Source organism: Chelmon rostratus, chromosome 6, assembly GCF_017976325.1.
Source record: "Chelmon rostratus isolate fCheRos1 chromosome 6, fCheRos1.pri, whole genome shotgun sequence".
Taxonomy (NCBI): domain Eukaryota; kingdom Metazoa; phylum Chordata; class Actinopteri; order Chaetodontiformes; family Chaetodontidae; genus Chelmon; species Chelmon rostratus.
In genome coordinates, this window is record NC_055663.1 from 26,641,401 (window position 1) to 26,667,880 (window position 26,480).

The following is a 26,480-nucleotide window of genomic DNA, read 5'->3' on the forward strand; positions in this document are numbered from 1 at the left end:
GACCCCAGGACATCTTTTAAAAATCATCTTATTAAAAAGACATTGTTTTATTTTTATTATATGATTTGACTCATATATGGAAGTTTTTATTTTGGACAGTATTTTGTCATTTAATTTAACACTTTGGAAGCTGTTTTCTATACCTACTAATCAAGTAACTGAAAAAGCAGGAAATAATGCTGCTGTAATGCCTCAGTCTCCGTAAGTACATATAAACCATTTGATATAAAATTAAGTTGCTTTATTTCAAAGTTGTAAACAAGATCTTTAGGGATAAATCAGGTGCTCATACACACAAACATATGGGGAAATACAAACCAAATAATTGCTAATTTTCAGTCTCAGGAACACTAAGTTTAGAATGTGCATATTTACAGTCACTTTGAAAAGTACAATTAACCAAATTGTTCATAAAGTAAAGCGTCCTCTGGTCTGAAATGCATTATGAATTTATTCATCAGGTAACACTGTGGCTGTAATTTGTTTCTATGTACTTCAGGAAAACCCACCACAGAAATATCACAAAGCTACTCAGATGAGTTGATCTTCATGTCTGGATTCACACACAGTGTGATGTCACTGGAGTACTTCCTGTCTGATTCCTCTTCTTCTTCTTCTTCTCCTTCCTGACTGTGCAGGTCCATCTCGCTGTCGGTGTGCTTCCACATCTCTGTCTCTGTGTCGTCCTTCTGCTGACCCTGAGGCCAAAAGGTGAAAATATTCCTTTTCCAGGAGAGGAGCGAGAAAACATATTAGGAGCATAATAAATACAGATTACTGAATTCAGTGGAAACATCAACGAGGCTCACAGATTTTCCTCTCTGCATTCAGTTTGTTAAACTGCCTCCAGCTACAAATGTTACAAATGCAAAGAAACGCATGAAGCCTGAGTTGATCTGGTGGTGACAAGAAAGTTTTACAACACAGTGGAGCCACCCATGATCTCAAACTCTTTCTCTCCTCCAGGACACATTCAAATCAATCATCATTGAGGCATTTGTTCCAAACCAGAGTAGCCCTTTCTGTTTCTAAACCACTGGTCTGCACTTTTAGTCACGGGGAAATATGCATCAGACAGGGTTTCAAGCCTTCTGCCAACATGACTCACAGTTTGTAGTACCACACAACGCCTGCTGCTGTCAGGAGCACAAGGATGGTGCCAAGAATGATGAGTGCTGTTGGCACATCTGGAAAACAAAAATTTTATCAATGATCACCGCAAACTCTATCTGCTTTATATCACACAGCTGCATGCACCAATTCAAATCCAACTTCACGGTCAACAGAACTCCTTCCATGTCATCTCTTATGGAATGAAATCAGCATCTGCCAAATGTGGGATCGATTTTGTGTGTTGCAGCAGGTTTTTTCTTATGTTAATAAATATTATTTTTAAAAGAAATTCTTAACAACAGTCATGGATAAAAATCTTTATTTCAGACCCTGTTTAATACTGTGTTTTTCCTCCAGTGAGCACCAATAATCACTTAATAACTGCATGAGCATAAAGAATATTTACACCGTTTTGGTGATGCACAGGTTGCACTCAGGAACTTTAAATGAGTTCTGCGGATAAAACTAAATTCTTTTATTCTGTGGTTTTAAGGGGCTGAATCTAATTTTGACAAAAGTATTTAAACAACTTTAAGGTTTTAAATTTGCATTTGTGCATCTATCAGCTTGCTTTGGTGCTTCTCTGCCCCCTAGTGGCCAACATTTGAATAATGCTGCTTTAAGGTTGCATTTCATACCAACAAAATATAGATTTTAACTCTGGTAAAACAGGACAAACATGGCGAAAATAACAGATGTACTCTGAAAAACTATTTACTGTCTAGTTACTGGAGCTCCAACTTCTATTTCACTAAATTTATATAATGTCACAGGTTGCTTTGCATTAAAGACAATTACAGTTTTGAAAAAAGCACCTTTTGTGTTGACCCCTACTGGTGACTTGTAGGTAATGCAATAAAGATCATTTACAGGTTTCCATCCCTCCACTCTCAACCCCTTCAACTCCACTGGCATTTAAAATCAGATTCTCAACAGAAAGGAGTAAATAAGCTAATTAGAAATGTGAACTTTGCCTCGTTTTGAAAAACTTGACACAAGAGAACATCACAATCGCAAGATCAGGTCAATCTAACTACGAAAGAGGACAAAGGGGCGTACCTCCTAGAGAAGGTTTCGTAGAGCTCACGGACGGCGGCCTCGCTGAGTCTGAGGAAACAGAGGAAGTGGAGGCGCGAGCAGAAAAACTGCCAACGGTTGGTTTCAAGGTGAGAAGGTGAGAAAGAGCGGTAGGAATACGGGTGGAGGAAGTCTGAGTGGTGGAGATGGAGGGAATCATCGCTGAATGTGTCGTCTGGGCCGGGAGAGTAAAAGCTGGAGTGAAAGATGTTTGCTGAGGGGTTGTTGTTGTTCTCGGCTGTCTTGAAGGTGGAGACTTGGTTGTTGAGCTGAGTGGAGGTGTAGCGGGTGTTGCGGTCTGGGTCAGGGCTGTCAGTGCGGTGGAGAACGCGGAGCTTTGTGGACTGGCTGTTGAGCTGTTCGGAGTTTCCTCCAAAGCTGCAGGTGTTGAGGACAAAGATGCACAGACACTGGTCATGACCACATGTGATCTGCTGCGTGCACGCTGGAACATTCAGTACGCAGTGCAGGAAATAGACAGCACCTGATGCATTGAAGCAGAAGACGCCAAACTTTTTATCCGTGCCCGCAGCCCACGTCACCACTCCAGTTTTGCCTTTTCCACACTTCTGGTCAGCTGTGAGTCGAGGGACGACCGCGATCTGTTCGGCTGTCCAGCCAAACCTGTTAGGGGAGTAAATGAAGCACAAACAATAAGATCAATGTTGTTTGTGGACGTGAGCGTCTGTGAGGACCATTGCTGTACACGTCCTGGGGACTGCTACTGCATGTGCAAACCATAAAGCTTTTGTGGCTTTAGCGGGAGCTGCATGTAATCAGATTGCCTCCAGTGACATCACTCGAGACAGCGTCAGTTTAGTCGTAAGACTACAAGTTGGAAAATGAATAAAAGAAAAAATCTGGGGGTGTGGAGTTAGAAATAAGTGAGATTTCCAGACATCTGTAGCCTTGTGGCAAGCGGTTCGAGGCTAAGTTAGCCGCAACTAGCATACCACACCCACATCTCCAACTGAACTGTCAGGGGTTGAGTGGCATTCTGGGTAATGTAGGTCTTCACAAGGGAGAAGAATGTCTGGAATAAAAGCATCAATATCTCCGGTTCTGCTGCATCAGTTTTGATCCTTTTTTTAAAAAAAAAAACACTAAAAAACAAAACTGTCCATCATGAGACAAAGTTAGTGGAGTGCAATGCTAAATCAATGCTAAGTGTTCTTTAAAGACAATCAATGAGGGGAAGAGGCCAGCAGACAGACTGAAACAGGTTACAGATATTTGCAGTGTGTGTATGTGATACTGCAAAGTAGGATCATTTAAATGAATAACTACCGTTGCTTTACAAATTAGCCAAAATTAGTAAATCGTTACTAGTTACTTCTCTTAAAAGCAACTGAATTACTTTACCAGTTTCTGCATATAAAAGTAATTAGCTACCCGGGAAAGTAACTTTTGCATTACTAACTCAGTTTCAATCCTTGTATTAAAGCACACATACAGTAGCTTTATTATTTTACTGTTGCTGTGGCACCGTGAGAGACAACTGCCAAACATTGTGCACATTATCGCTGCAGCGATAGGAGTTCTTAATGCTCCCGACCACCAGAGGGCAGCGACGATGAGCGCTCCTACCTGTAAGCCGCCTCATGTGGTGTCGGTTAGATGGCAGGATTTGGTAGAATGGGACCCACACGATGCCTGATGTACATCTTAACCGCGATTTGCTGTAGTAGTTTAATAATGTAATTGAGGAACCAGAACTTCTAAAGTTAATATTGGAAACATTACAACCACCATGATGAAGAACAAGCTGACACCATAAACCAGTTCTAGCCTCTGCTGTCGTCCACTGTTTTGGTGTAAGACAAAGTGACGCTTAAGGTCTCCATTTAAACTTCAGTATTTGAAACTTTTGAAAGTAATTAGCTGCCTACCGAAAGTAATGGAATTACAGTAAGGCCTTCTGGCTGTAGCTCAGGCAGTAGAGCGGGGCATCTACTAATTAGAAGGTTAACGATACGATTCCCCCCAGTCAGGAGGGATGTCGAAGGGTAAATGGGTGAAATAAAAATGCAGTCCATTTACTCACAAACATCTGATGTTTTAAAATCTGTGACTTCACCCTTTAATTACCAAATCCTACATATGATACTCCCTGATGGAACAACAACAACTTTCTTGTTCCTGAAGGAGCTGGTATCAGCCTGTACAATCTGCCGCACTTTATTCCGTAACATTCATAATAAATACGATTTATTAATCTTAACGTGTTGGGATTTTTTTTTTTTAACCATTAAAAAGCCTTCAGCAGAAATCTTCAGCACTGCATATCGGTCAATACCTTAGCAGGTATCCTACCGCACCAGAACAGTCAGCACATGCTTTCAGCCTACTTGCAGGTCTGCAGTCCACGCTGCACCGCTCGCTCCATCTGGGCTGCGGTGGCGATGGTGGCGTTCAGGAACAGGCAGGCGGCCGTGGCGGCGGTGAAGTTGAAGGTGTATTTTCCTCCCTCGATAAGCATGAAGACTCCAGCAGCTCTGCGGCTTTGAGGCACTGCTGACATTTTGTACAAAGACGCGCATTTAGAAAGCCTGCAGCACCATGAACACAATGTACTGTAAGATGTTACGAACAACAGCACTCGAACTGGACTAAATATGAGCTTATCTTTATACAGTATCTGTCATAAGCTTATAAAAGGGTTACTGTTCGTTTAAAAGCACTGTGACTTTTAATTTTGTCATTTTACAATTTATACTGTACTAAGGGAAATAGTCTATAATAGGTTCACATAGGCCACAGATTAACCCCTGGCACTGTGGGTACAACAACAATAACAAACCATGATAATTAACATTTTCCACATTTAACTCGTGATAATATTTTATTTTACATGTCTCTTGTATTCGTCGCACTTTTATCTGACTGCGACGGTAGATTTAACTTGTGACCGTCACATGGAAACCAAGAGGGGCGCAGAAGTCAAGGCCAAAGCATCCTGACAATATTCCTGTCACGAAAAAAAGGGCATGCACGAAAGATCTTAACAGCAAAAAAAAAAAAAAAAAAAAAAATCAAAAGTCACGCATGCATGCATTCAAATTCATGAGAATGAAACACAGATGCTTGGTCTGAAAGTGCCACTCCACCTACACCACAAACAAACAACGTACCTTTCATCGGACTGGAGGCGGAGGCCAGCAAACAGGCCGCAAAAGACAAAAGCAAAAGTTGACTGAAAAAACAATATCTTGCCATGTCTTCGTATAAGTGCAGCGGCTGAAGGTGAAGAACCGTATAAAGCGAACGCAAAGGGAAATGCCTCAGAGCAAATGAGACGTGGATGGGACGAGGAAGCAGGAAGCGGAGGTCAAACCTGCTTGATGCCCCTTTATGAGATAACACACATCCACAGCAGGAAGCCAATAAGTGTGTTTGATCCAAACGCTGTTGTTTTGGTCGTCAAAGCAAGGATATCATACAGAGCATATCCAACACTTAAGTATTCAAAAATAAAAACAAATTGAGGATTTCCAGGAAATATTAAAGCAGGGCGACAGGAAATATTAGCCGTAACTGCTGCTTTGAGACGAAAGTGGATGAAGCAGTGTGGGGGTTTTTTTTGCAGGTTTGGTGTTTTTCTGCTTTGCCAGCATCTATCTTCCAGAGGTCTGTTTGCTCTGACAGGCTGGTCGGAAAGGGAACTTCCTCCACACCGTCGCTGGGCTTGTTTCTTTTCTTTCTCTGTTTCTCTTTTTATTCACTTCCACTCCTCTTCTCTGCAATCATTTCTGGCTCTCCTGTTGAACTCCGATATCTTTCAGTAACGCAACCAACACAGGGGAATAACAGTACCACTTCTCCTGCTGGTGCTACGACTACAACCCCGATTCTAAAAAGGTTGGGACTCTGGATTCAATGGTGTTCACCTGTTGTTGCTATGAGTCCATGTATTAATCTCCTTTATCCAGTCATGTGCTCACAAAGTGTTGAACCTCGCTCCATCCTCGCTGTGAACCACTGAGCCTTTCAATCATGATGCTATCACCTGTTACCAATCAACCTGTTTACCTGTGGAATGATCCAAACAGGTGTTTTTGGAGCGTTCCACAACTTTCCCAGTCTTTTGTTGCTCCTGTCCCGACTTGTTTGAAACATGTCGCTGCATCAAATTCATAATAAGCAGATATTTGCAAAAACCAATGAAGCTGATGAGGTCATGTCTTAGCGTCATTACAGGAAGTTGTCCTCGGGGACAAGAGGTTGTAATTCAAACATTTTTCTATGATCACTGATTTAAAGCCTCTAACAGACTATTTTTTGCCTTCTGGGGCAGATTTGTCAAATAATATGTTAGAATAAAGTTTTAAAGAAATTTATATTCAGTTAATGAAGTTTATCATTGTTCATATAACCTCAGCGTTAACTGTTCATCCATATTAGCATTCATGCCTAAAACATACTCAGCACACCAGTGCTCTCTGTTGGTCTCTGAGCAGCTCAGCTGCAGCAGCTGGGGCTCATGGGCACCTCAACAGTAGCATGAGGGACAAGCAGGTTCCCTGCCAGTCTGGGAAGACTAGAGGACTAAGGAGGTGACAGTTTCATATCAAGAGCAAAGTCCCTGACTATGGAAGGTTGTAGAGGCCTTTTGTCTGATTATTTTTTAGATTTTGTTGCCTACTGAACATGGAAAAATGATTTAAAAATGTCCTTATATCAAGCTGTGTTTCTCAGTGATTAATATGATCAATCATTACAGCATAAAAGATGTGTTTTCAATTATGACATAATTCAATTATTTCTACTTATTTATTTATAGATTTACACAATAGGTTGCTTTCACCAAAAATGAATGTGTTCCTGTGATAAGTAGCTTTTTAAATATCTACTTTGAAATGCTGCCATTGGTCATACGGCTGCACAATATGACCAAAATCTCACATGCTGGTATCGGTCATTTCATGTGTAGACAATGAACGTAGCATGTTTTCTGTCAATTCAAATTTGGTAGAAAAGTCTATTTTCTTATTACAAATTACAGTATACAGTAGTATACAGTACAGTATATACTCAACAAATAGACCGTACTTACTCATATGTATTTATATTTATTTATTTATTTTTCTCCATCTATTTAGAACTTAGAGCAAATTTTCAAGTAAGTATGTAACAGAGTGTAAAATATTAATGTATAATAAAAAAAGTAAAAAGAAAACCCTTTTCAAGTATCGTTGCAATCATTATAACCCTACTGTACTCTACTGTACTTCCATGGCTCTTACACCAGGATGTGAACAATGATCCTTCATGCCAAAGTCAAATTACTAAATAATTACGCCTTTGACCTTCCGTACCTGCTCTGTAACCACCAGCACGGCCCCGGCCCTCCTTGAGGGCTTCGCCTGAAGATCAGCTATTGCCCCTCACCAGTGCCGAGTGGTTTGGATTACATTCCACACTTTAAAGGAGAAAAAGTGGCCTCATACCGAAACACAGCCTCTGTCCCGTGCAAGTTTGCCTGATCATGTTACCGTATGAATAATGAATGACGCTCAGTTGGTGATCCACCCCGTGAACAAGACGTGAAACTGAGAACTTCATTCACATCACACGCCTCACACACATTCTGAACACAAACCCCGTCTGCTCTCGGCATCATCGTACCCACGGTGAGGTGGCATTTTGAGAAACCTGCAGCGATCCGGCTTTGACATGGCACTCCGAGCCAAGTCCCACACAGACCTGCAGACGACTGGGAAGTCCTCGTTAGACGACCGCCTGTACGAGTCTTTCTCCATGAGCAGCAGCAACGTCAACAGAGGCGCTCGCTTCGGGAAGGAGACAGCGGAGGAGGTTAAAAGTCTGTCCAGACCTTCCAGGAGGCCCGTTCGGGTGGTCAGGCCGGTCAGCGCCATCAGCTCCAATGGCTCCTTCCTCCAGATCAACCATCTGCAAGGCGAGCTGGTCAGAAAGAGGAAGGTAAGGAGGAGCAGAGGAGGCGTGTTGTGATCAGTCCTCTAGCTGTGCAAACATCCTCAGAGATTCTGCTCTACTAAAAATTGTATTCCCATTTAGAGGATCACCGTACAAATATTACAACAAAATTCAATGTTTTTGCTGATGTTGCAGGAGTCGAGGAGGAGTCCAAGTCTAACAGTCACAAAGAGAAAATCACACAGTAAAATAAAAGCCTGCTTCTATCTGTTTTCAATCAAACATTTTCAGCTCTTAAAGGGAATAATGTGACCACAAGCACAGCTGGTACAACATAACTTCTAGTGACAAGTGATGGCTTTGAAAAATAATGGAAAGCTTAAAGTGCGTGCTGTGTTTTATTGCATAGTGTTGCTGATATGTAGCACCGCTCGTATATTAAACTCCTGCTGTTGTGTGTGTGCTTGTGTCCACAACCGCCCCAGTTTGGATGACTTACTGAAGTGCTTCAACTGATGTTTGTGGATGAGGTGATAGAAGTCTGTTCTTGTCCAAATATGGAGGCTGTTCTGTTGTAAACGCACAGCTGGGGGGCTTTAATGTTGGTGCTTGACCTGAATGACTGAATAGGTGGATTGCTGATGACTTAAGTTACGGTGCGTAGGTACAGCAGTCTCCTGGGTGAAAGTTCATCCATCCACCCCACCTCCTCCATATGTGGACTTTCTTGCTTTTTATACTACATCACCTGACCTCCTCCTTTGCTCCCATTGTAATTACTATGACCACTAGAGGTCACCGCATAACAATAAACATAAATATGGGTCATAATAACCGACTTGCACAGTCAACCTCCTCTCCTTGTGAGGAGTTGTCTTTTACAGCTAACAGCTCCCTCTTGTGGAGAATCTGCTAAACTTGAGCAGGTGAGTTTTTTTAGTGAATTGCAACTCAGTTCTTTACGGTGTTTTGGAACTAAAATATGTCCCTTGAGTCATTCAAGTAGTTAAGAAAACAAGCCGACCACAAGGTCCATTTAGAAGCTATTCCGGAGCTGTTGATCACATCACATGATCTTCATCAGCAAATTGTCCAGTTGTGGTGGAGTTGTAGATGAACACCTGTGATTCCATGACGACTGGACTGACTCCAATTGAAGATCATGAGGTAAATCAAATGAGCAGCTACTGAATGGATGTTGTGGTGAGATCATTTTTCTCATCCCCCTAAATTACTTTAAATGCATCCAAGATCAAGAATGAACTATGACCGTCAGCACAGTGAAGGAAGGTTACGAGTTTAAATGTTCATCAAAAGACAATATAACTTGAAATGGTAGAAGTGATGGTGAGAGAGGATGTTAAGGATGAAAATGTGTTATTCGCTGTGATAAATGTGAAAAGAATGATGTGAGGAAAGTGTTTTGTCTCAAAGCAGTTTTCATCCGGAGGAGTCGTCCTGTGTCTGAAGACTCATTAACAAAAGGTTTAAGTTACGTTTGTTTCCATTGAAATGAATTTTTGTCACACATCACTGATAATGTAACCTCCCCTCAGGAATGTGAGGATCTCAGGAAAGAAAACAAGTTCTTGTCAAATGAGATCCACATGGAGCGGATCATGATGCGCACAGAAAGCGAGCTGACCATGAGGAACCTCAGAAATCTGAACCAGGAGCTGCAGGCTCAAGTCAAAGAGGTACACTCAATCACCGGACGTAGTTTTCAACAGGGGCTCACTCGAGAGATAAAACACATGACTCTCCTGAGCACTGATAAAAGAAGGTGTGGCTGTTCATAAAACATCCACCCATTGACATGAAAATCCCCCTGGGTTTTAGGAAAGAAGAGATCATGTCATTTTCTTTTTGATAACTGTCATCACATCAATAACACAGCTTGACCCTTGTTGCAATGAACGATGCAAGTCACGACGCTTTTTGACAGTCGTCGGCATCGACAAGGGCGGAGATTGCCTTTGAAGCTTTAACTTGAAGCACCTGTGCAAGCAGAACTCGGCAGCGAATTTCACTAGACACCCAAAATAGATGTGAGATCAAAAATAGATACTCCAGAAGGTCGTTTTAGCTACACATTAGCCTCAGACAGCTACTATAACGGCTAGCTCGTTAGCGGTGAACTGACCACAGAAAAGTTAAATTAACAAATTAGAAAATCACAAAACAGCTGAGAGCTCCATGTTCCAAAATAAAAGTGAACATCAGCAGTAGGTGGCGCTGGTACTCCAGGGTGCACGAAATTAGCAGTGCACCAGCCAAACCTCAAACGGTGGGAAAAAAACAACACGCCACAACATCAAAAATACCAGGATGACAATATTTTGATGATGTTGTTGCTGCTCTCAAACTATATTTTCACACTCAGTATTCAGAGGAACGATCTTTAGTGACTGTTCATTGTTAATTTCACTAAGAAACATCCCAGCACTGTGTAGCCTCCTTTAAAGGGGCGCTCCATTGATTTAGTATTGCACTTCCGTACAGCTGTGCGAGAGAGAAACATTAAAAATTGAAGAACTGGAGAAAATTGATGCAGAAGAGGCCGAGATATCAGCCAAGGTAGCCAAGCTCCAGCAACACTGGATCCTACATTTCCTATAATGCAACCATCTTTTCCATGTCTTCAACTGTTTTCACAGGTGGAGTTAATGACTAATACTGCCCCTCTAATACTAGATTTTTTCTGATTATATTAAATCTCATTGGATGTTGGTGATCTTACATAAATATATAAAGGAGCTTCATGTAGTAGTATTACCCTGAATCCATTCATGCCACATAGTAGCTCACTGCTGACCCTTGTTCCGACGGAGTGGTTGGAGTCGTATTGCATCTAGAAACAAAGGCAGGCCTCTACTGTTTCCTCACCACGGTCTACACCCGTGTCTCTGACCCCCGTCAGCTGAAGCAGAAGCTGTATCAGAGCCAGCAGAGGGCGGCGCTGTGCTCGCGAGCCGCAAGCGAGGCGGAGGAGTCCAGAGGGGACGCCGAGCAGAGCAGGGCCCTGGCCGAGGCCCGGGCCCTCGGCTGTCAGCGGGACAAGGAGGCGGCGGAGGCTGACAGGGGCCGGCTGGGTGAAGAACTGCAGCAGCTTAAAAAGGAGGTACGTACGCATACGCACACGCACACACACACACACACACACACACACACACACAGTTTGACACAGATACAGTCAGCTGATCTGCACGCTCACCAGCAAACAACCTGCTAGAGACAGAACAGAGATGATTGGAGGCAGCAATTAGTAACTGTAGTACAACATGTAATGTATACGCTCTTGGGTGCTCCATCATGACTCCATCAGGGTGGGGTGTTGCGCTTCATCCCAACTATCCAGCAGCTAGTCAAGCAGTAGTTGTAGAACAGAGGCGTGGTGGGGTCAGCGCCGATTTAATAACTGCAAGGAAATTATAAGTGTGTAAGTTCACTGTGAAATATAAAAGTCTAAAAATCGTCAGTACAATATTATCAAAAAAAAGTTTTCTTGAATGCTATTATCAAATTTTTTCACTAGAATTAATTTTGAATGCAATGTTGATCAATTATACCACAAACAAACTAGAATACGTCTAACATCTGAATATCAGATATCATGAAATCAAACGATCGAGCCACTTTGCATTTTAAAGGGTAAAGCTGGTGATGTCCTGATTTCCATCCTGAAATCCAGTGAAAAGACCAATAATTAAATGATCCTACAGCTAATTCTGCAGACCCTAAAGCTACGAAATACATCTGTCCTTTAAGGGGGACTAGGAGACTGGTCACTAAGACAGTGCAGGTCTTAACGACAAACAGTAAAACTTGATGATAAATCTTCATCGTTTCCATAATTATGTCCTGATGAGCAACTGCAGATGACATCCAATCGACGTCCTTGTCTCTGTTGCCAGCATCAGTATCCCTGACTCAGCCAGCGCAGGATATGACATCATCAGTGGGATGAATCGTTTCCATTATGACCTGTGACATTGGTTTGGTATCTGCCTTCTCTTTCTGAAGCACGCCGACCTGCAGCTTTCACTAGCACAAACGGAGAAGAGCTACTTTGAAGCCAAGCTGAAGCTGGACCGGGTGTGTGGGGAGAAACAGGCCCTGCTGCAGGAGAACAGGAGCCTGGAGGGGGCCCGAGATGACCTCCGACACAAGCTGAGACACATCACAGAGGAAAACGTCCAGATTAAAGAGAGGTGCGATCACAAAGCTGTGTTCACAAAGTCAGTTTTGGGACGTTAAAGCTGCACTAGATAAGGATTTTATGCAGAAACAGAGCAACAGGTGACAATATCCTGTCACCACTGGCTGAGATATCTCTGCCTTCAGGTAGTGGTCATAAGTAAAGATTAATAAGTCAAGCAGCAGAAAAACTAAATATGGATAACATGCATGAAAAACAGTCGAGGTGAGAAGAAACTGAAACATCAATGAATTGTTTGCAGATTAAGAAACTATAAAACTGATTTTAGCAAAAGACTGAAGGTTTATCTTGATATGTCGTTCATCATCAACTGTCAGTCGAACTGCTGCTCATAAAAGCTCTTTCAGCTCTTTAATAGTCTGGATTAATGTTACATAGACAACTTTTACATTGTATTTTTTTTTTTTGTAAATATATCAATATTAAAGCAGCGTTAATTGATTTTTGGTTGAGAGGGGGCAGGAGAATGTTAGGAAATGCCCACAGATTCACAGCTGACGTCATAACACTGGCTTCTAAAACCACAGAGGTCAGAAAAGGTGATGAGAAATCATCTTGAAGTGACATTTTAGTGCTGTATAATGAAAACCAAACAGGGCCGAGGAAAGAGCCCTGCATCGGGCTGCACCAGCTATGCACAAGGTCAAATGTTGCCTGGTTTGATGTAATTTCTAACTCAGGACGGAGTTTACTTGCAACTTGACATTTTAAGGGTTGCATCAGCTGAAATGGTTCCAGAAACAAGTTACAACCTAAATCTTTCACCCTGCTCTCAGCCATCTAAAGTTATTTTCTGCAGCAGTATTTTGGTGAGTTTGGACTTTACGCCAGAGTAGTTGAGATGAACCTTAAGTCTCTGTGGTGCAACCAAACACTGACACAGCTTCGGTGTAAAACTAACTAGTTTCACCAGTCGTTTGGTGTGGACTCTGCACCCTAACTGAAGAGAGAACTGAGCTGTAGCTGGTGCAACAGTGTACTCCAAGTTTCAGCTTCAACTCTTCACCACAGCAAGGCCGTGCACCAGGAGAAAAACAAAAGAAGATTGCTTTATTTTTGCTGTTGTGGCTGCATAAACACAAATAGCCCATAGTTGCTAAAGTAGGCAAAATTCAATCACCATATCATCCAAACTGACGGGATCCACTCTGCGGGACGCAGAGACGGCTGCCCAGGTTGATGAATTATTATCGACGGTGGCGGGAAATCTTCCAGCAGCACCGGATCACGTTATTCTGCTGCATCTGCTTGAATCAGAGGATCATTCATAACACTTAAAGGATAACTTTCGTTTTTTACAACCTGGACCTTATTTCTAGCATTAAATACGACCATTTACTCACCCAGACAACTTTGGTGGCATTTGGAGTCGTTTTGAAGAAATTAGCCCCAGAGGAGCGGCGCGTATATCCGTATAATGCGAGTACTCGGGGCATCCATGCTCAGCCTCTATATAACGCATAATCTGTGGCGAAACTCGTTCATATTCCAATATTTTGTTATGATATGCTGGTGCTATTCCCCTCTGAGCCCGTGGTGGCATGTTATCAACATCCGGCGTCTCTAGACAACTACGGCGGTCGGCAGCTAAACTAGCCGACCGCCGGCTCAGAGGGGAATAGCACCAGCATATCATAACAAAATATTGGAATATGAACGAGTTTCGCCGCAGATTATGCGTTATATAGAGGCTGCGCATGGATGCCCCGAGTACTCGCATTATACGGATATATACGCGCCGCTCCTCTGGGGCTAATTTCTTCAAAACGACTCCAAATGCCACCAAAGTTGTCTGGGTGAATAAATGGTCGTATTTAATGCTAGAAATAAGGTCCAGGTTGTAAAAAACGAAAGTTATCCTTTAAAAATGCCGTGTGGATGTGTGTGTACTCCACATGAGAAGAGGTGGTGCGTCGCGGTTTGTTGTTTTAAAGTGACAACATGAAGCTAATCCTGCTGACATCTGAAGGCAGACGATGGGGCCGACGGTGGCGCTGAAGGGGAAGCTGGGATTATGTTAAGGGCGCCAGACGAGACATTGCTTCCTGTGTAAAAACAATAAAGAGCTGTGGGGCGAGGTTGAATGTCAAAACCTGCCTGTAACCTCCTATCAATAAGGAATGCAGTGGGAAGGTCCTCTGCCTCTTGGAAGCAATAAATCAAATGTAAGCAAACATTAACTGCACAACAAATCACCAGAAGAAGAGATCGCATCAGCAAGAAGAGGTTTTTGTCAGAGGAGGCCCCAGCATGATGCCGCCAAGTGAGTGCTAATGTCTCCAAGTCTTTCAGGCAGTTTTGTTGAAATACAACATGTGCTACCATGTTGGGCCACCCAGCGCAGCATCATACATCAACTGCACTCCATCCAGTACCTGAACTCCATCCAACCTGTACCAGACATATATTCTCCCGCTGAATTTAAAGCAGGGGTCGTTAATTTGAGCATTAGAAGAACATCAGATCAGATGAATGTGCTGCACATTTAATCTAAACAGTGTTCCCCACAAAACCCGAAGCATCAAAGCCGACGGCGCCGCTGCGAACGGACACGAGGAAGATCTGAATTTCTCCGCTGTGAGATCAATAAAGTCTTAACTAATCTAGCCTTATCTAACCTGGAACATGAGAGCTACCCTCTTGGCCTGTTGTTCCTGTCATGTTTTTTTCTGGCCACACTGTAAAAGCTGAAAACACACACACAAAAAAAAAGTTCAGCACGACTGATGAATGCATCCCTGAGGTCAGTCAACGTGCTTCCAAGTTTAGCCTCGAACCTTTCACATAACTGCTCTTTGAGCAGGATCAAAGCCCAACCGGCGGCGCAGGAACTCAGCTGAGATATAACGCGTTCAGGAGGGCGTGCTGTGTACTATGACGGGGAAAACAGAGGATCATTGAGAGCTTAAACAGGCTGGAGATAATGGAAGTGAAGAAGATTTAAGAGGAGGAGAAACCAGTAGAAGCGAAGATGAAAGTCAGAGAAGACACGTTTCACAAGACATATGGTGGATATTAAAAGGCCAAACAAAGAAAAAGCCCATTAAATCACACGTCTTCATCTTGAGGTGGACTCGAGCAGAGGCGGTGCAGTGTCAGTGGTTCTTCAAAGGAATAATCCAGAATCCAGATGTTCTCAGTTAGCAGGGATTCATCCAAACACGCTGCAGCCATTTAACTCCCATCATCTAGCTTGTTGTTTGATTTACTGGCTCATATTCTGCTTGTTCTTGTTACCGCATGAAAGTTAAATGACTGATTTTCATTTTGGTTTCGGGCGAGCAAACGTAGCGGAGACGAAGAAGTTGTTTGCGCATTAGAAGCCGCTAGGCTGAGAACAAATGAGAATAAAAATAAAGTAGATGTGTGATGTGATTTCAGCCTTGTGTTTGCAGTGAGACGAACTGGAGGCGCAGAGCGATGGCGTCAGTGGAGGAGAGCGGAAAGGCCAGGCGGGCTGAGCAGGAGGCCGAGGCCGAGAGGCGCCTGGCCGAGAGGGAGAGGCAGGAGAGGACGGCCGAGTGCCTCAGCTGGAGGGAGAAGCACCAGGAGTTAGCTGCCAGCTTCAGAGCTCAGGAGGACCTGAAGGCCCTGAGGCAGAGCAAAGCAGTGAGGAGGCGTCATCGCCGACACCCGACGCCGTTCACCACAGCTCGCTGAGCAGTTAGCAAGCATCACACACACGTTTTCTCGAAGGCGAGACAGACGCTCGACTGTTCAGCTCTGCTGGAGCGATCTGAGAAACAGGCCTGTAGGGCTTCACCCTCAAATAAAATATCCCATTCCACATCCTCGTCTTCTTCCAAACACTCCCACTCTGAAAGACAGAAAGACACGCTTTCATGGAAACAACGCACTCTGTGGATGTTTTAAACTTATTTTCCATGTCTGAAATACTGTTGTTTGTCCCGCAGTGTCAAGCCAACATCAAGAGCTATTTCCTGTGCATGACAGAAAGCGACCAGAGGGTTAAAATTCTCAAGAATCAAGACGGCACCCCGAGAAACTTCACGGTGAGCTGACTTCCTGGGGCTGTCCCACACCTACGGCTTTAGGCTGGGCTTGATCGATCGATCGATCGATCGATGAATGACGGCTCTCCTGTCATGTGATTCTGCTCAGGAGGGAGACCCCGTGTACATCTCCACTCCCGAGTCCAGTCCCGAGGAGCCTGAGAGGAGCTCATCCAGGTAACTTTGTGGCCACCAGGGGGCTCTAAAAACAAGCAAAAATCACCAATCATGTCAGGTGAACCCAAGAAAATCCCAAGAAAAACATCCAAAGGGGTTTATGAGTTTAAGATCTCAAACCATGGAGGAGGATTTAAGCCTTCACATTATTTCAGAGCATGAAACCTTTCAGAATTGGAGATATGAGGTTTCCAAAAAATACTTGTAACATCATTGAAATTGTTTTGCTGTTTCTTAAACGAATCTTTTCTCAGGACCATGTTCAGGGTCTCTGCCCCACACGCGGGGAGGGATCTGGGCCCGAGTCACTTCGATGAGCTGCCCGCCTTCGGAGGAGAGCGGCCTGACTCTGCCCCTCAGCGCAGAGGCAGGAAGGTGGTGGAGTACTTCTGGATCCCTACGGACCAGGAATAGTCAGCGGTGAACTCCTGCTTTGCTCAGTCATGACGGCAGGCAGAGATTTTTAATTCTTTATGAGTTACTGAGGGGCAGCGTGATGGTTGTTGGAGAAAAAGACACCCAGACCTCCAGGAACTGGTCCACCCCTCCTGCCTCCACAGGCCCACAGGAGGAGGTCTGGCTATGGTTTCATACTGACCTGGAATCAAAACCTCACCCTCTGCTTCTTCATTTTTATATCTTTATGAATTTTTAGCTTATTAGTCCCTATTTGATCCTCCAAAACATTTATTATTCCTCATCCAGGAGTTACTGTGCAGAAGCCACTTGAGTGTCAAATTCAAGTACTTTTAAATGACTTCCAGGGTTTGTTTGGGGACATTCCAGGACTCGTGGTTAGCACGGTTTTTAGCAAGTTTTTGAATGTTATTGTGGTTAAGTTTATCATCCAGAATCATGTCTTAGTTGTAAAATATAGTCAAGAGGAGAGGGTCAATTATTAAAAATTCCCCCAGAGGAAGGGAACTTTCTAAGCCAAACAGTGATTTCAGCAACTGTTTTCAGAACTTTTTCAAGTTATTGTAAGTTTTTAATGAATCAAAAAGAGAAATATCACCACCTTTCACGTGCTCTTCAGCAAGGCATCAGAAGTCGGCTGTGGTCGTCTCACATGACAAAGTGTGAAGTGTTTTGATGCAGAGTTGGAATATGTGAAGAACAGCAGCGTCAATAACAGAAAAACAGCTTTGGTGCTCATGTACTGGACTTTATTGACATTAAAGCAATAGTGATGCACAAGAATTTTGAATACCTTACAATATGATCCATATCTATTTCCTTATACATGAACATGGCTTGTGAGCAGTTTTTGGGTAAAACAATGTTTCTTATCATTTAATTAGCTGTTACTTATTTTAGTGAGAGGGCTCGATTACAACCTACCTAAAGGCTTCGCTTTTATTTTGCCAATTTAACAAAAAAAAAAACAAAAAAAAAACATTTAAAATTCACTTGCTTCTTGCTTTTTCCATGTCGAGCGTTCAAAATAAACAGGCCACAGTCACACTGTCACTCCAAGTTCTGGGCGAGACGAAACTCTGAAAGACCATCTTTAACAGTTACGTTTTTCCAAAGAGGACGCCGAGCTGTCAAATTGATAAAAACAAGCGTTTCCTCCGTTCTTAATTCTTAATACTTGTAAACCACGTGAAGCTTCGTCGGAAAAGTCTGCTTCAATTAATTTATTGTGCAAGTAGGCCAGGACTAAATCAAATACTTCAGCATGTGCTTGGGCTCGAGGTTCTTCTTAGTAGGTTTCATTTTCTCAGCACAACAAAAACAAACGAAAGCCCATCTAACTAAGAGGTAGAAACACAGGCAACTTTGAAATGTTACGGCGGCACACCAATGATTACAACGGTTTTTAAAATATTGTAACATCTGGAGGAGGATGAGTATTGCAACCACTCATGTAATAAAAGATAAAGAGGGACAGATAACAAAAGGGGCAGGGCTCCTGATGAGGGAGAAACAATAAAAAAAAGGGATTTAAGGTCGACTTAACACGCACCTTGATTAATTTTTGAAATGTCCTGCCAGCTTATGCTTTGCTCTCCCTTCAGTGGGCCCGTCCCATTCATCGTGCTTTCTGAAACAAAGGCTCAATGTCACATATCGTCTGATTTTCATTTTATAGGATCACTGCAGCTCGTCTGGTGATTTTAAACCCCCCTCTACTGTTTTCTAAGGACCGCACAGGGAGTGCGATGGAAGGGAATCCAGGCTGGGCCCTTGCAGAAGATCACAAAGCAGGTCGCTGACAAGCCTTTTACGTCAATGGTCGTATGCCTTTAACTAGCATTAGCGAATAGGAGCACTTATTTGACTTATTTAGGGGGAGTCCTACGCTTTCTTAAATAAAGCCGTTTCCTAGCGAGAAACGTTCAAATCAGTAAAAACTGAGTGAAAATGAAAAACATGCATTACGGTGAGTTATAAACTTAACAGTCGGAGCAAAGAAAGAGAAAAGAAAGACGTGGTCGAGTCCCTCCAGACTTCAGAATTCATGTAGCTGATCAGGACAGAATCGAAATCATCATCATTAGGCAACAGGTCAAATGATGCTTCTCAGCCTATCGTCATGGTACTCACACGGTGTTAACACACGAGGCCCTACACGAACACGCTTTCGGTTTATAATAGCAAGACAGAAGCAGCCGAGTGCCACGTGGTAGTGGTTAAATTAAGCAGGAGTTTAATAAAGGAAAGGCGACTGTAATAATAAGATGAGGTCGATCTTCTACAACATGATGCTTCTGCTTGGTTTCTCAATCTGCTTCATCCTCTGACTCCTCCTCCTCCGCCGTCTCCAGCCAGGTGAGCCACTGGTTGACCTGACGGAGGGAAAACAGTGTGAAGATGGTCGGTTCACTTTGCCCGTATGATCTGATGTGTTTGAACACTGCGATGTCGCTACTGTACCTGGAATAAAGCTTTTCCTTTTCCAGGGAATTCTTGGGTAATGTCTTCTTTCCATGCAAGGAAGGCTTCTTCTTCAATGATCTCCATGTCGTAGAAGTTGACAAAGTAGCGCAGCAGCATGCCTTAGTGGGGAAAAAAAAAAAAAAGCATGACTGAGCGTTTCAGATGGAAAAAAACAAGCCACTTTGTTCTACTAGCAACGCATGACAAAAGCCTCGAAGCCATCATTTGTTGCTTTGCAAAGAACAAAATCATTGTTTTCGGCAGAGCTGCTGTACTTGTAACTGTCGCACAACTGACACTGGAATCGAGGTCAATGCAGATATGACAGCTTTAGAATCTTTCTACTGGTGACGCAGTTGGTATTTATTACTTTACGCAAATATACATGAGATAAACATTTTGCTGTTGTACGGACAAACCTTTGGCATTTCTGATGTATTTGCAATCAAGCTAATAATCATTTATCCCAGACTTGGGGGTGCTGTACCTTTGGGGAAGGTGCTGGCGTTGCAGTGCACCTGCAGGGCATACAGGGCGCTGACCTGCAGCTCGGTATGGTCATGCAGGAACTTCTGCATGACGGGCTTGAAGGCCAGCAGCAGCTGTTTCTCCTGCTCCAGCTGCTCTTTGGAGGGGGCGGCCAGCTGCTCTTCACTCTCCGCCATGCACAGCTCCTGGGAGATGTACTGCAGGAAACTGGAAGAGATCAGAAGGCAGCGGTCAATTACATTTTTACACCTTTGCTGGTTGCAGCTTCTCCAAAATGATGATTTTTGTTTGCATGAGAACTTGCAACTTTTTATGCTTTGGACATTTTAAATCAGGAATAGGCACATGATTCTGTACATTTACCTGGTCATGAGGATGTTGACAAAGCCTTTGTCAGTGTGAAGCTTGGGAGAGATGTTGTCTTTAATCCACTTGTAGATGGACTGTGGAGAGGGGTCTGCCTTTATCTGCTTCAGCAGCTCCTTCTCCAGCTTCAGCAGCGGGAACAGGAAGCTCAGGCCCTTCCCCTCCAGGATCTCCAGCATGCGGTCCTTATTCTGATCGATTTCTGCCAAGAACAACAGGCCGGTTATTCACAGCGGGAGGTGTTTGGGGGAGTTCGTAAACGTTTCACGGGTCGGGATGCTGTGTTGGAAGGATTGAAGTACCTGGGAGCATCTTCTGCATGTTGACCTTGCTCTGCTGGAAGAGGTCGGTGAGCCACTCTCGGTCCTTCAGTTTGGCCGTCTGTTGCAGGCAGAGCAGGAAGAGGGGGAAGTGGGTGCCGTTCTCCAGGGGGTGAGCCAGCTCCGCCACGCTCACCAGCTCTGCGATGATGGCCCGAGCTGCGAACTGGGCCAGGTAGGACTTCACCAGGGGCACGTCCAGCTCGATCTTAGGGCACTGGTCCAGGACGTTAAGGAAAGCCTGCGTGGCACGAGTGGGAGGCAAAGCCAGAGTGTGAGTAATGCTCAGCCCCCCCCCCACTCGCTACAGGAACGGCTTTGTTCCTGCTGCTGTTTCTCTTTTAAATAAGAGGTCTGTCCTATTTTAACATGGTCTTAACTTGCTTATTTACTTATTTATTATTGTTTTACTGTCCCTCGTATCATGCTCTTATGTTTTCTTAGCATGCTCTTAACAGGTCCTTATATTGGCATTTTTAGTGATATCTAATGACTTTTATTTATTTTATTCATTTATTTTAGTCTTTTAACCATGATCAGTGAGCTGCTGGGAGTACCTGTCAATGTCTGCTGTTAATCTGTCTCCCGTATGTGTCCTGTGTTTTTAAATGTTGTGCATAATGTTTGAGATGCCCTCTCCAGACTGCAAAACAAATCTACCTACGGGTATCAATAAAGTTACCTTGACCTACTGACCTCAACGGTGACAAATGTGTTGGGATGAATTACAGCAAAGTGTCAAAGCTGAGTGGTGATTTGATTTTGCTTCCTCCTCTTTTAAGAAAATCCCGGACTAGATGTGTGTACCTGCATGAAGTTCTCCCCAGTGATGAGGCCCTCGGTGCGGAGTGTGTGGATCAGAGTGCTCGCGTGCTCCTTGTCCTCATCGGGACGGTCCAGGGAACACACGATGATCTTGCTCAGCATCTCCGGCAGGAAGTGCTTGGGAGCCCTCATCTCTCGCACGCCGCTCACAGCCTCGGACAGGTTCTTACTGTTCAAGTACTCAGTCATGATCGCTTCCTGAGGTGGGGATTGAAGCACGCAGAAATGAGCTGTGGCCCCTCTGATCAACAAATATGAAACATGCAAACTGATTTGTGCTCTCAGCTGCTGTGATACTCAGACACGGAGCTTCGGGGAGCAGAATGCTCAACTTGTGTTGGTCGTGGAACAATCACAACACACAAGTGCTACTTTTCAAGATAAGCAGCCAATTATTCTCCATCTGACTGACTTTGTGGCAATCAAGGAAGAAGGAAAGACTAATCTCTAATTAGAGGTCTCATTTTAATTATGTTATGAAACATTTGGCACACAGTACCATCATCCGGATGGGTCTGGGACAGTTTGTCCACTTTTTGTCTGACTGTATTCTCAGATAATGGAGGTTGTAGCAATTAGTTACTTTATTGTTTTCCTGATTCTTCTTCCTTAATGCACTGCTAACTGGTTTTACTGTGTCCAAACCAATCTGCAGAACATGTTTTTCATTATTTAAATATTGCAGAAACTATAGAGTGAAAACAGTGAAAGAAACAGTTTGTGCTTTGCCTACAGTCATTTTAAGCAGTTCCTCCCTGGCAGGAGGTGGCTTCTTGTTCGTCTTCTGAGGTTTCTCTTGGATGGGTGGAGGGTTGGTCTTCAGGCCAAGCTGTGGAGGCTGAGGCAAAAGGTCAAGTGATTATCACACAGAGATATTTCCACAACAACAGTTCAAACCTCACATTTCTTTAACACATGTCTGTATTCTACAATGTGCCCTTCCCTCTATCTGTCGATGTTAATTAGACTAAGATAGTGGCAAACTGTGAGGAGGGACTGTCTCTTACCTGTCCCAGAGGGGGGGTTTGAGTGCGTGGGGGCTGGGCGCTGGGAGGCATCATGGTGGGGATCTGGGGCTGGAGCTTGGGTACCTGGTTCTTGTTGAGGAGGAATGACTGAGCAGGCCTGAGGCTGATCTGCGGGACCACGAAGCATCATGAACACAGAGCAAACAACAAGTTAATCATGTTCTTTAAAAAAACAACTCAAAGTCTGTATTGGTTTAAATCATGCCCTCATATCTCATAATCGCAGTCAATGGACCAGCTACCAGTTTAAAGAAAAGAAGGAGTGGAGGGAGGATAGGAAAGACGGAGCAAAGAGAGGAAGGTGGAGGACAGACCGGCAGCAGGTTGTGTTCCTCAGAATAACGCGTCTTTTTATAATCACTGGGCATGAAGACCTTTAACACTGGCAGGTTGGACAGCATGATACCTTATACAGTATCTTTACTGCACAAGATCTGGAGTCTGCATTCATTTTGTTTATTTCAGTACACTCTATGCCAAAATAACTGCTATGACGTCTATATTCTGCAACCCAGCAACAAATACTTTCAGTTACCTCATCCGCATTGAGCTGTCCTTTCTTGCTGAATCGTGGAGGCATGTCCTTGGACTGGACCTGCTGCTGGGCCATGTGGTTCTGGTTCTGGTTGAGGAAATGCTGGTTCTGAACCTGTCGAAGGTCACATGGGCATAGAGGGTTGTTTTTTTTAACTGGCCCCAGGTTTTGTACAGAAGCATCAATCACTGCTAGCCTGGCTCAAACTCATTTCCGCTGTTAAACGATTACCTGGTTGGACTTAACGAAAGACTTTGGCCCCATGTCGAACTGTGACTGCGGTGGAGGGGCGATGTGGCCACTGTGGCCATTGAAGAGCGGGTTGGTGCGATGGCGTCCCATAGTGGGCGAGTACCTATCCTGAATAACCCCCGGGCCAGTTCCAATCCCACTGCCTGAGTGAACAAAATGCAGAGATGCTGTTAGCAAAGATTTTACTGAAGCAGAAGAAACAAGAAGTATTAAACAAAATGACCCCCGCATGATGATCAAAAAACAGACTAGCTCACTTTTAGCTCATTATTTTATGCACAACATCTTAAAAGGCAAATTAAACATCCTGCAGAGCTTCAGAATTCCAGTAAGAATAAAAAGTGAGTCCAAGTCATGACACCGAGGAATGAAGGCCACACCTGGCATCTGTCCAAACATGTCAGCCAATCCCCCGAGAGTCTCCCTGTCCAGTTTCACTCTGTTGGGCATGAAGGGGCTTTCCAGGAAGAAGTCCATCCTCATCCCCTGAGACATGGGTGCTGGGATGAAAACACCCAAATCCTACAGGATCACACAGAACACAGCGGGTGTCATTATATGAGCCAATAACATGCATGCATCCCAACCCGGAATTAACTTGAGTTTTGAAGAGTTCCATGCTCAACTACGTCGTTATCACTTCATTAAATCCTGAGCATACTTTATCGTGAGGACAACGCTGCTCAAGTGCAGAAACTGGTTCTTTGTAAGGGAGAGGGGTTTATAATAATATAATGGAGCCGCTTAACACATGCACGCCTCAACCTCAACATCTGATGTTGGACATTAACTATGACTTATTCCAAAATGACGAGCGCCATAATTTCCCCGCGCTCACCTTCACTGCATCCTGACGGATCTGGTTAATCGTCTTTGGTCCGTTGTCGATGAAAGCCTTGCGGGGGACCCAGTTGTTTTCTCGCAGTTCCACTGTGTCTTGCAGCAGGAAGCGGATCCTAGCAGGCAACTCCTTGTTGTTCATTAAGGATCGCATACGGCCAAAGTACTGATCCATTAAAGACTGGAGAACAGGTGGAGAGGGGAGGGGGGGGGGGTGTGAGGACAGGCAGAGTTTGTATGTACAGTATAGCAGCAGGCTTCACGTGGGCACTGGCTGTGAGCCGAGTGGGGCTTTAGGTGAGGCCATGTAGGGTCACATGATGAGCTTTGACAGGACCACAAAGGCACGGGGACATGAGGCTAGCAGAGGAGGGGGGGGGGGGGAAACCCTTAACAGCAAAACTTTAAAGGTAAAAAGTCTGGTTTGTGTTCACCACCCTGACAGTCTTATAGAAATAATGAATTCTTCACTGAAGCTTTTTATCTTTTACTTCTGCAGGCAACAGCAGAGGTAACTGGCCGACGTTTGACACACACAGCTTCTCCACATTGGGGGGGGGGGGGGGGGGCATGAACGGCTCGAGCTGTTACCTTTGCTTTCTCATGGTCGAGTCTCGGCCCCACTGTCCTCATTATCTGACAGAGGCACTCCAGATCCTCCCCCATATCCTTGAGCTGGACTCTCTTCTTCTTTTCCAGAAGCTTCGGAAAAGATTAAGGAGAGGAGGAAGCATAAGGCACTCTGGTTTCATGAAGGTCTGCAGTTTCTTTTGATTCTAACTCTTCTTTCAAAATTCAAAGGATGTGAATTTCAAACATGCAAAAAAAGCAAAGAGGGTGCACGTACTGTTTTGATGCACTTATGAAGGATAGATTCATGGATGAGGTCGAGTTTGCCAAGTTCCCCGATGAATTTAATGTTACCAAGCATCTTGATCTTGGCAATGGCACGTTGCTCTTCCTCTTCAGAAGTAAGAGGGTTGTCATGTTTGTCATAGACTGAAGTGAGAAGAGGAGCAGATGTTAGTAGTGGACGGCTTACAGTGAAATGATACATCTCGTCGCAGATGCACTGAGACATGAACTTACTTTCAACATTTCTGGTGCGGTTTTCAAATTCATCTTGAAGTTTGGAAATCAGCAGTCTTCTGAAGGTCTACAATCAGCAAAAAAACACACAAGAAATATATTAGCCATCCGTTAGAGGTAGCGCAACAAGAAATATCAAAGCACGTCTGCATAAGAATATGTTAGAAAAAATGAGAAGAGGAATGGGTTTCATTTTAAAATGTCGCGTGGAGGTGTGAATAATGACGACAAAACAATCATTAAGAAAAACTAGCAGCATTTGTCGGGGAAGGCTCGTACAGATTGCTTCATTATGGCCTGCTCAGCAGAACAGAAGTGACATTAAGGAGAGGAAACAATTACACTCAAGGCTCGACAACGTATTTAACTGTCCGGCACAACGTGAACAGCCACACTTACTGTGCTCTGCTTTTGGGATGTTTGGATCTCAGATGAAGGGCCATCAAAGTTTGGTGCGTCCTCTGCCAAGCGCAGACATAGCTGAGCATAGAGCGAGCTATACTTCGGCTCTTCTAGGGCTTTGTCTACAATCTGAGTCGCGGCGAGGGCCGAGGAGGGGAGGGAAAAGGCAGAGAGGGAACACTCCGGTCATTAAAACGTGCGGCGTATGAGTCACTCAGAGCAGCCTGCCAAGAATGGATGAATACATTTCCATTTAGCGCTACGGCTAAAGAGCACACTCACCAGCAAGATGATTCCTTTAAGGACGAGTTTTGAATCTACGCCCACGTTCAGGAGCTCAAGGCATAGCTTGTCAAACTTCTCAGGCGTGAGTTTGTTGAGTATGCTAGAAAATTAAAAAGAAGAGGGGAAGGGCGAGTCAGCACGTTGGCATGGAGAAGATTTTCTGATATGCTTAGTTGCACGTCGTGTTGTGAAGACGCTCAGTGACTTTGAAGATATGCACCTGGTTATATCTCTTCCATAAAACAAATCCCAAATCCTTTACTCTGCATTTGACCTGATAACAGCAGGCTGCTGTCACTAATAGTTCTTCATCAGAAGACATCAGAATTCACACAAGACAAACCACTGCCAAACCAAACTATTATATCTGCAAAACAGAACTGCTGATACTTCGAAAGTGGTTCTTCTACATTAATCTGCAGGCAAAGAGGAGCAACTGTGGACACCTGTTCCATTTTCTACTTGAAGTTAATACAATAACCATATTCTCACCGCGATCACCTTTCTCTGACGAAGCAACTGTAAGGGACCAAATCAGGTTGGGGTCATTTTTAGTACTGTTCATATAGAAAACTTCTGCTTGTCGCAGAAACCTACATTCTCACTTAAAAAAGCTGAGCAGCATCTGACCCATGATAACCCTAGGTTAAATCTCACCGGGGTATTCGAGGC

The 26,480-nt window shown here is 44.0% G+C and overlaps 2 protein-coding genes and 1 non-coding gene across 4 annotated transcripts in view; all 3 read right to left on the reverse strand.

Annotated features, from left to right (window-relative positions):
• Nucleotides 1-105: 105 nt before the first annotated feature.
• On the reverse strand, nt 106-5,485 carry lyve1b (lymphatic vessel endothelial hyaluronic receptor 1b). 2 transcript variants are annotated; one of them, XM_041939647.1, is made up of 6 exons: nt 5,322-5,485; nt 4,539-4,701; nt 2,675-2,814; nt 2,173-2,568; nt 1,109-1,187; nt 106-723 (listed from the first exon to the last, which is right to left on the reverse strand). In XM_041939647.1, the coding sequence occupies exons 1-6, from the start codon at nt 5,404-5,406 to the stop codon at nt 528-530; spliced, it is 1,059 nt and encodes a 352-aa protein (XP_041795581.1). In that variant the 5' UTR covers nt 5,407-5,485; the 3' UTR covers nt 106-527. The 2 variants fall into 2 exon arrangements, with proteins under 2 accessions (XP_041795581.1, XP_041795580.1); XM_041939646.1 differs by having other exon boundaries at nt 107-723; nt 4,539-4,704.
• Nucleotides 5,486-17,648: 12,163 nt separating this feature from the next.
• The window catches only part of eif4g2b (eukaryotic translation initiation factor 4, gamma 2b), a 43,381-nt gene continuing 34,549 nt past the window's right edge, over nt 17,649-26,480 (reverse strand). Inside the window, exons 5-21 of the mRNA XM_041938707.1 lie at nt 25,806-25,908; nt 25,521-25,652; nt 25,122-25,188; nt 24,880-25,031; nt 24,624-24,734; nt 24,031-24,213; nt 23,573-23,714; nt 23,172-23,335; nt 22,941-23,054; nt 22,385-22,513; nt 22,111-22,215; nt 21,360-21,575; nt 20,535-20,793; nt 20,230-20,434; nt 19,865-20,073; nt 19,375-19,496; nt 17,649-19,286 (exon numbers count right to left, since the gene is read on the reverse strand). Of these exons, the coding sequence (XP_041794641.1) occupies nt 19,221-19,286; nt 19,375-19,496; nt 19,865-20,073; nt 20,230-20,434; nt 20,535-20,793; nt 21,360-21,575; nt 22,111-22,215; nt 22,385-22,513; nt 22,941-23,054; nt 23,172-23,335; nt 23,573-23,714; nt 24,031-24,213; nt 24,624-24,734; nt 24,880-25,031; nt 25,122-25,188; nt 25,521-25,652; nt 25,806-25,908 (2,479 nt within the window). The 3' untranslated portion in view covers nt 17,649-19,220. The remainder of the gene's footprint in view (nt 19,287-19,374; nt 19,497-19,864; nt 20,074-20,229; nt 20,435-20,534; nt 20,794-21,359; nt 21,576-22,110; nt 22,216-22,384; nt 22,514-22,940; nt 23,055-23,171; nt 23,336-23,572; nt 23,715-24,030; nt 24,214-24,623; nt 24,735-24,879; nt 25,032-25,121; nt 25,189-25,520; nt 25,653-25,805; nt 25,909-26,480) is intronic.
• Nucleotides 22,607-22,773, reverse strand: LOC121608586. Its single transcript, XR_006006924.1, has one exon. It is a non-coding gene; the product is annotated as a small nucleolar RNA SNORD97 (small nucleolar RNA).

Bases quoted from the DNA above. Each gene is read 5' to 3' on its own strand.
- lyve1b (XM_041939646.1), bottom strand. From the start codon at position 5,406: ATGGCAAGATATTGTTTTTTCAGTCAACTTTTGCTTTTGTCTTTTGCG. The intron at 2,569-2,674 runs GTGCTGTCTATT...CAACACCTGCAG, and splicing joins CTTCTGCTTCAATGCATCAG to CTTTGGAGGAAACTCCGAAC. The intron at 1,188-2,172 runs GTACGCCCCTTT...TTTGTTTTCCAG, and splicing joins TACGAAACCTTCTCTAGGAG to ATGTGCCAACAGCACTCATC.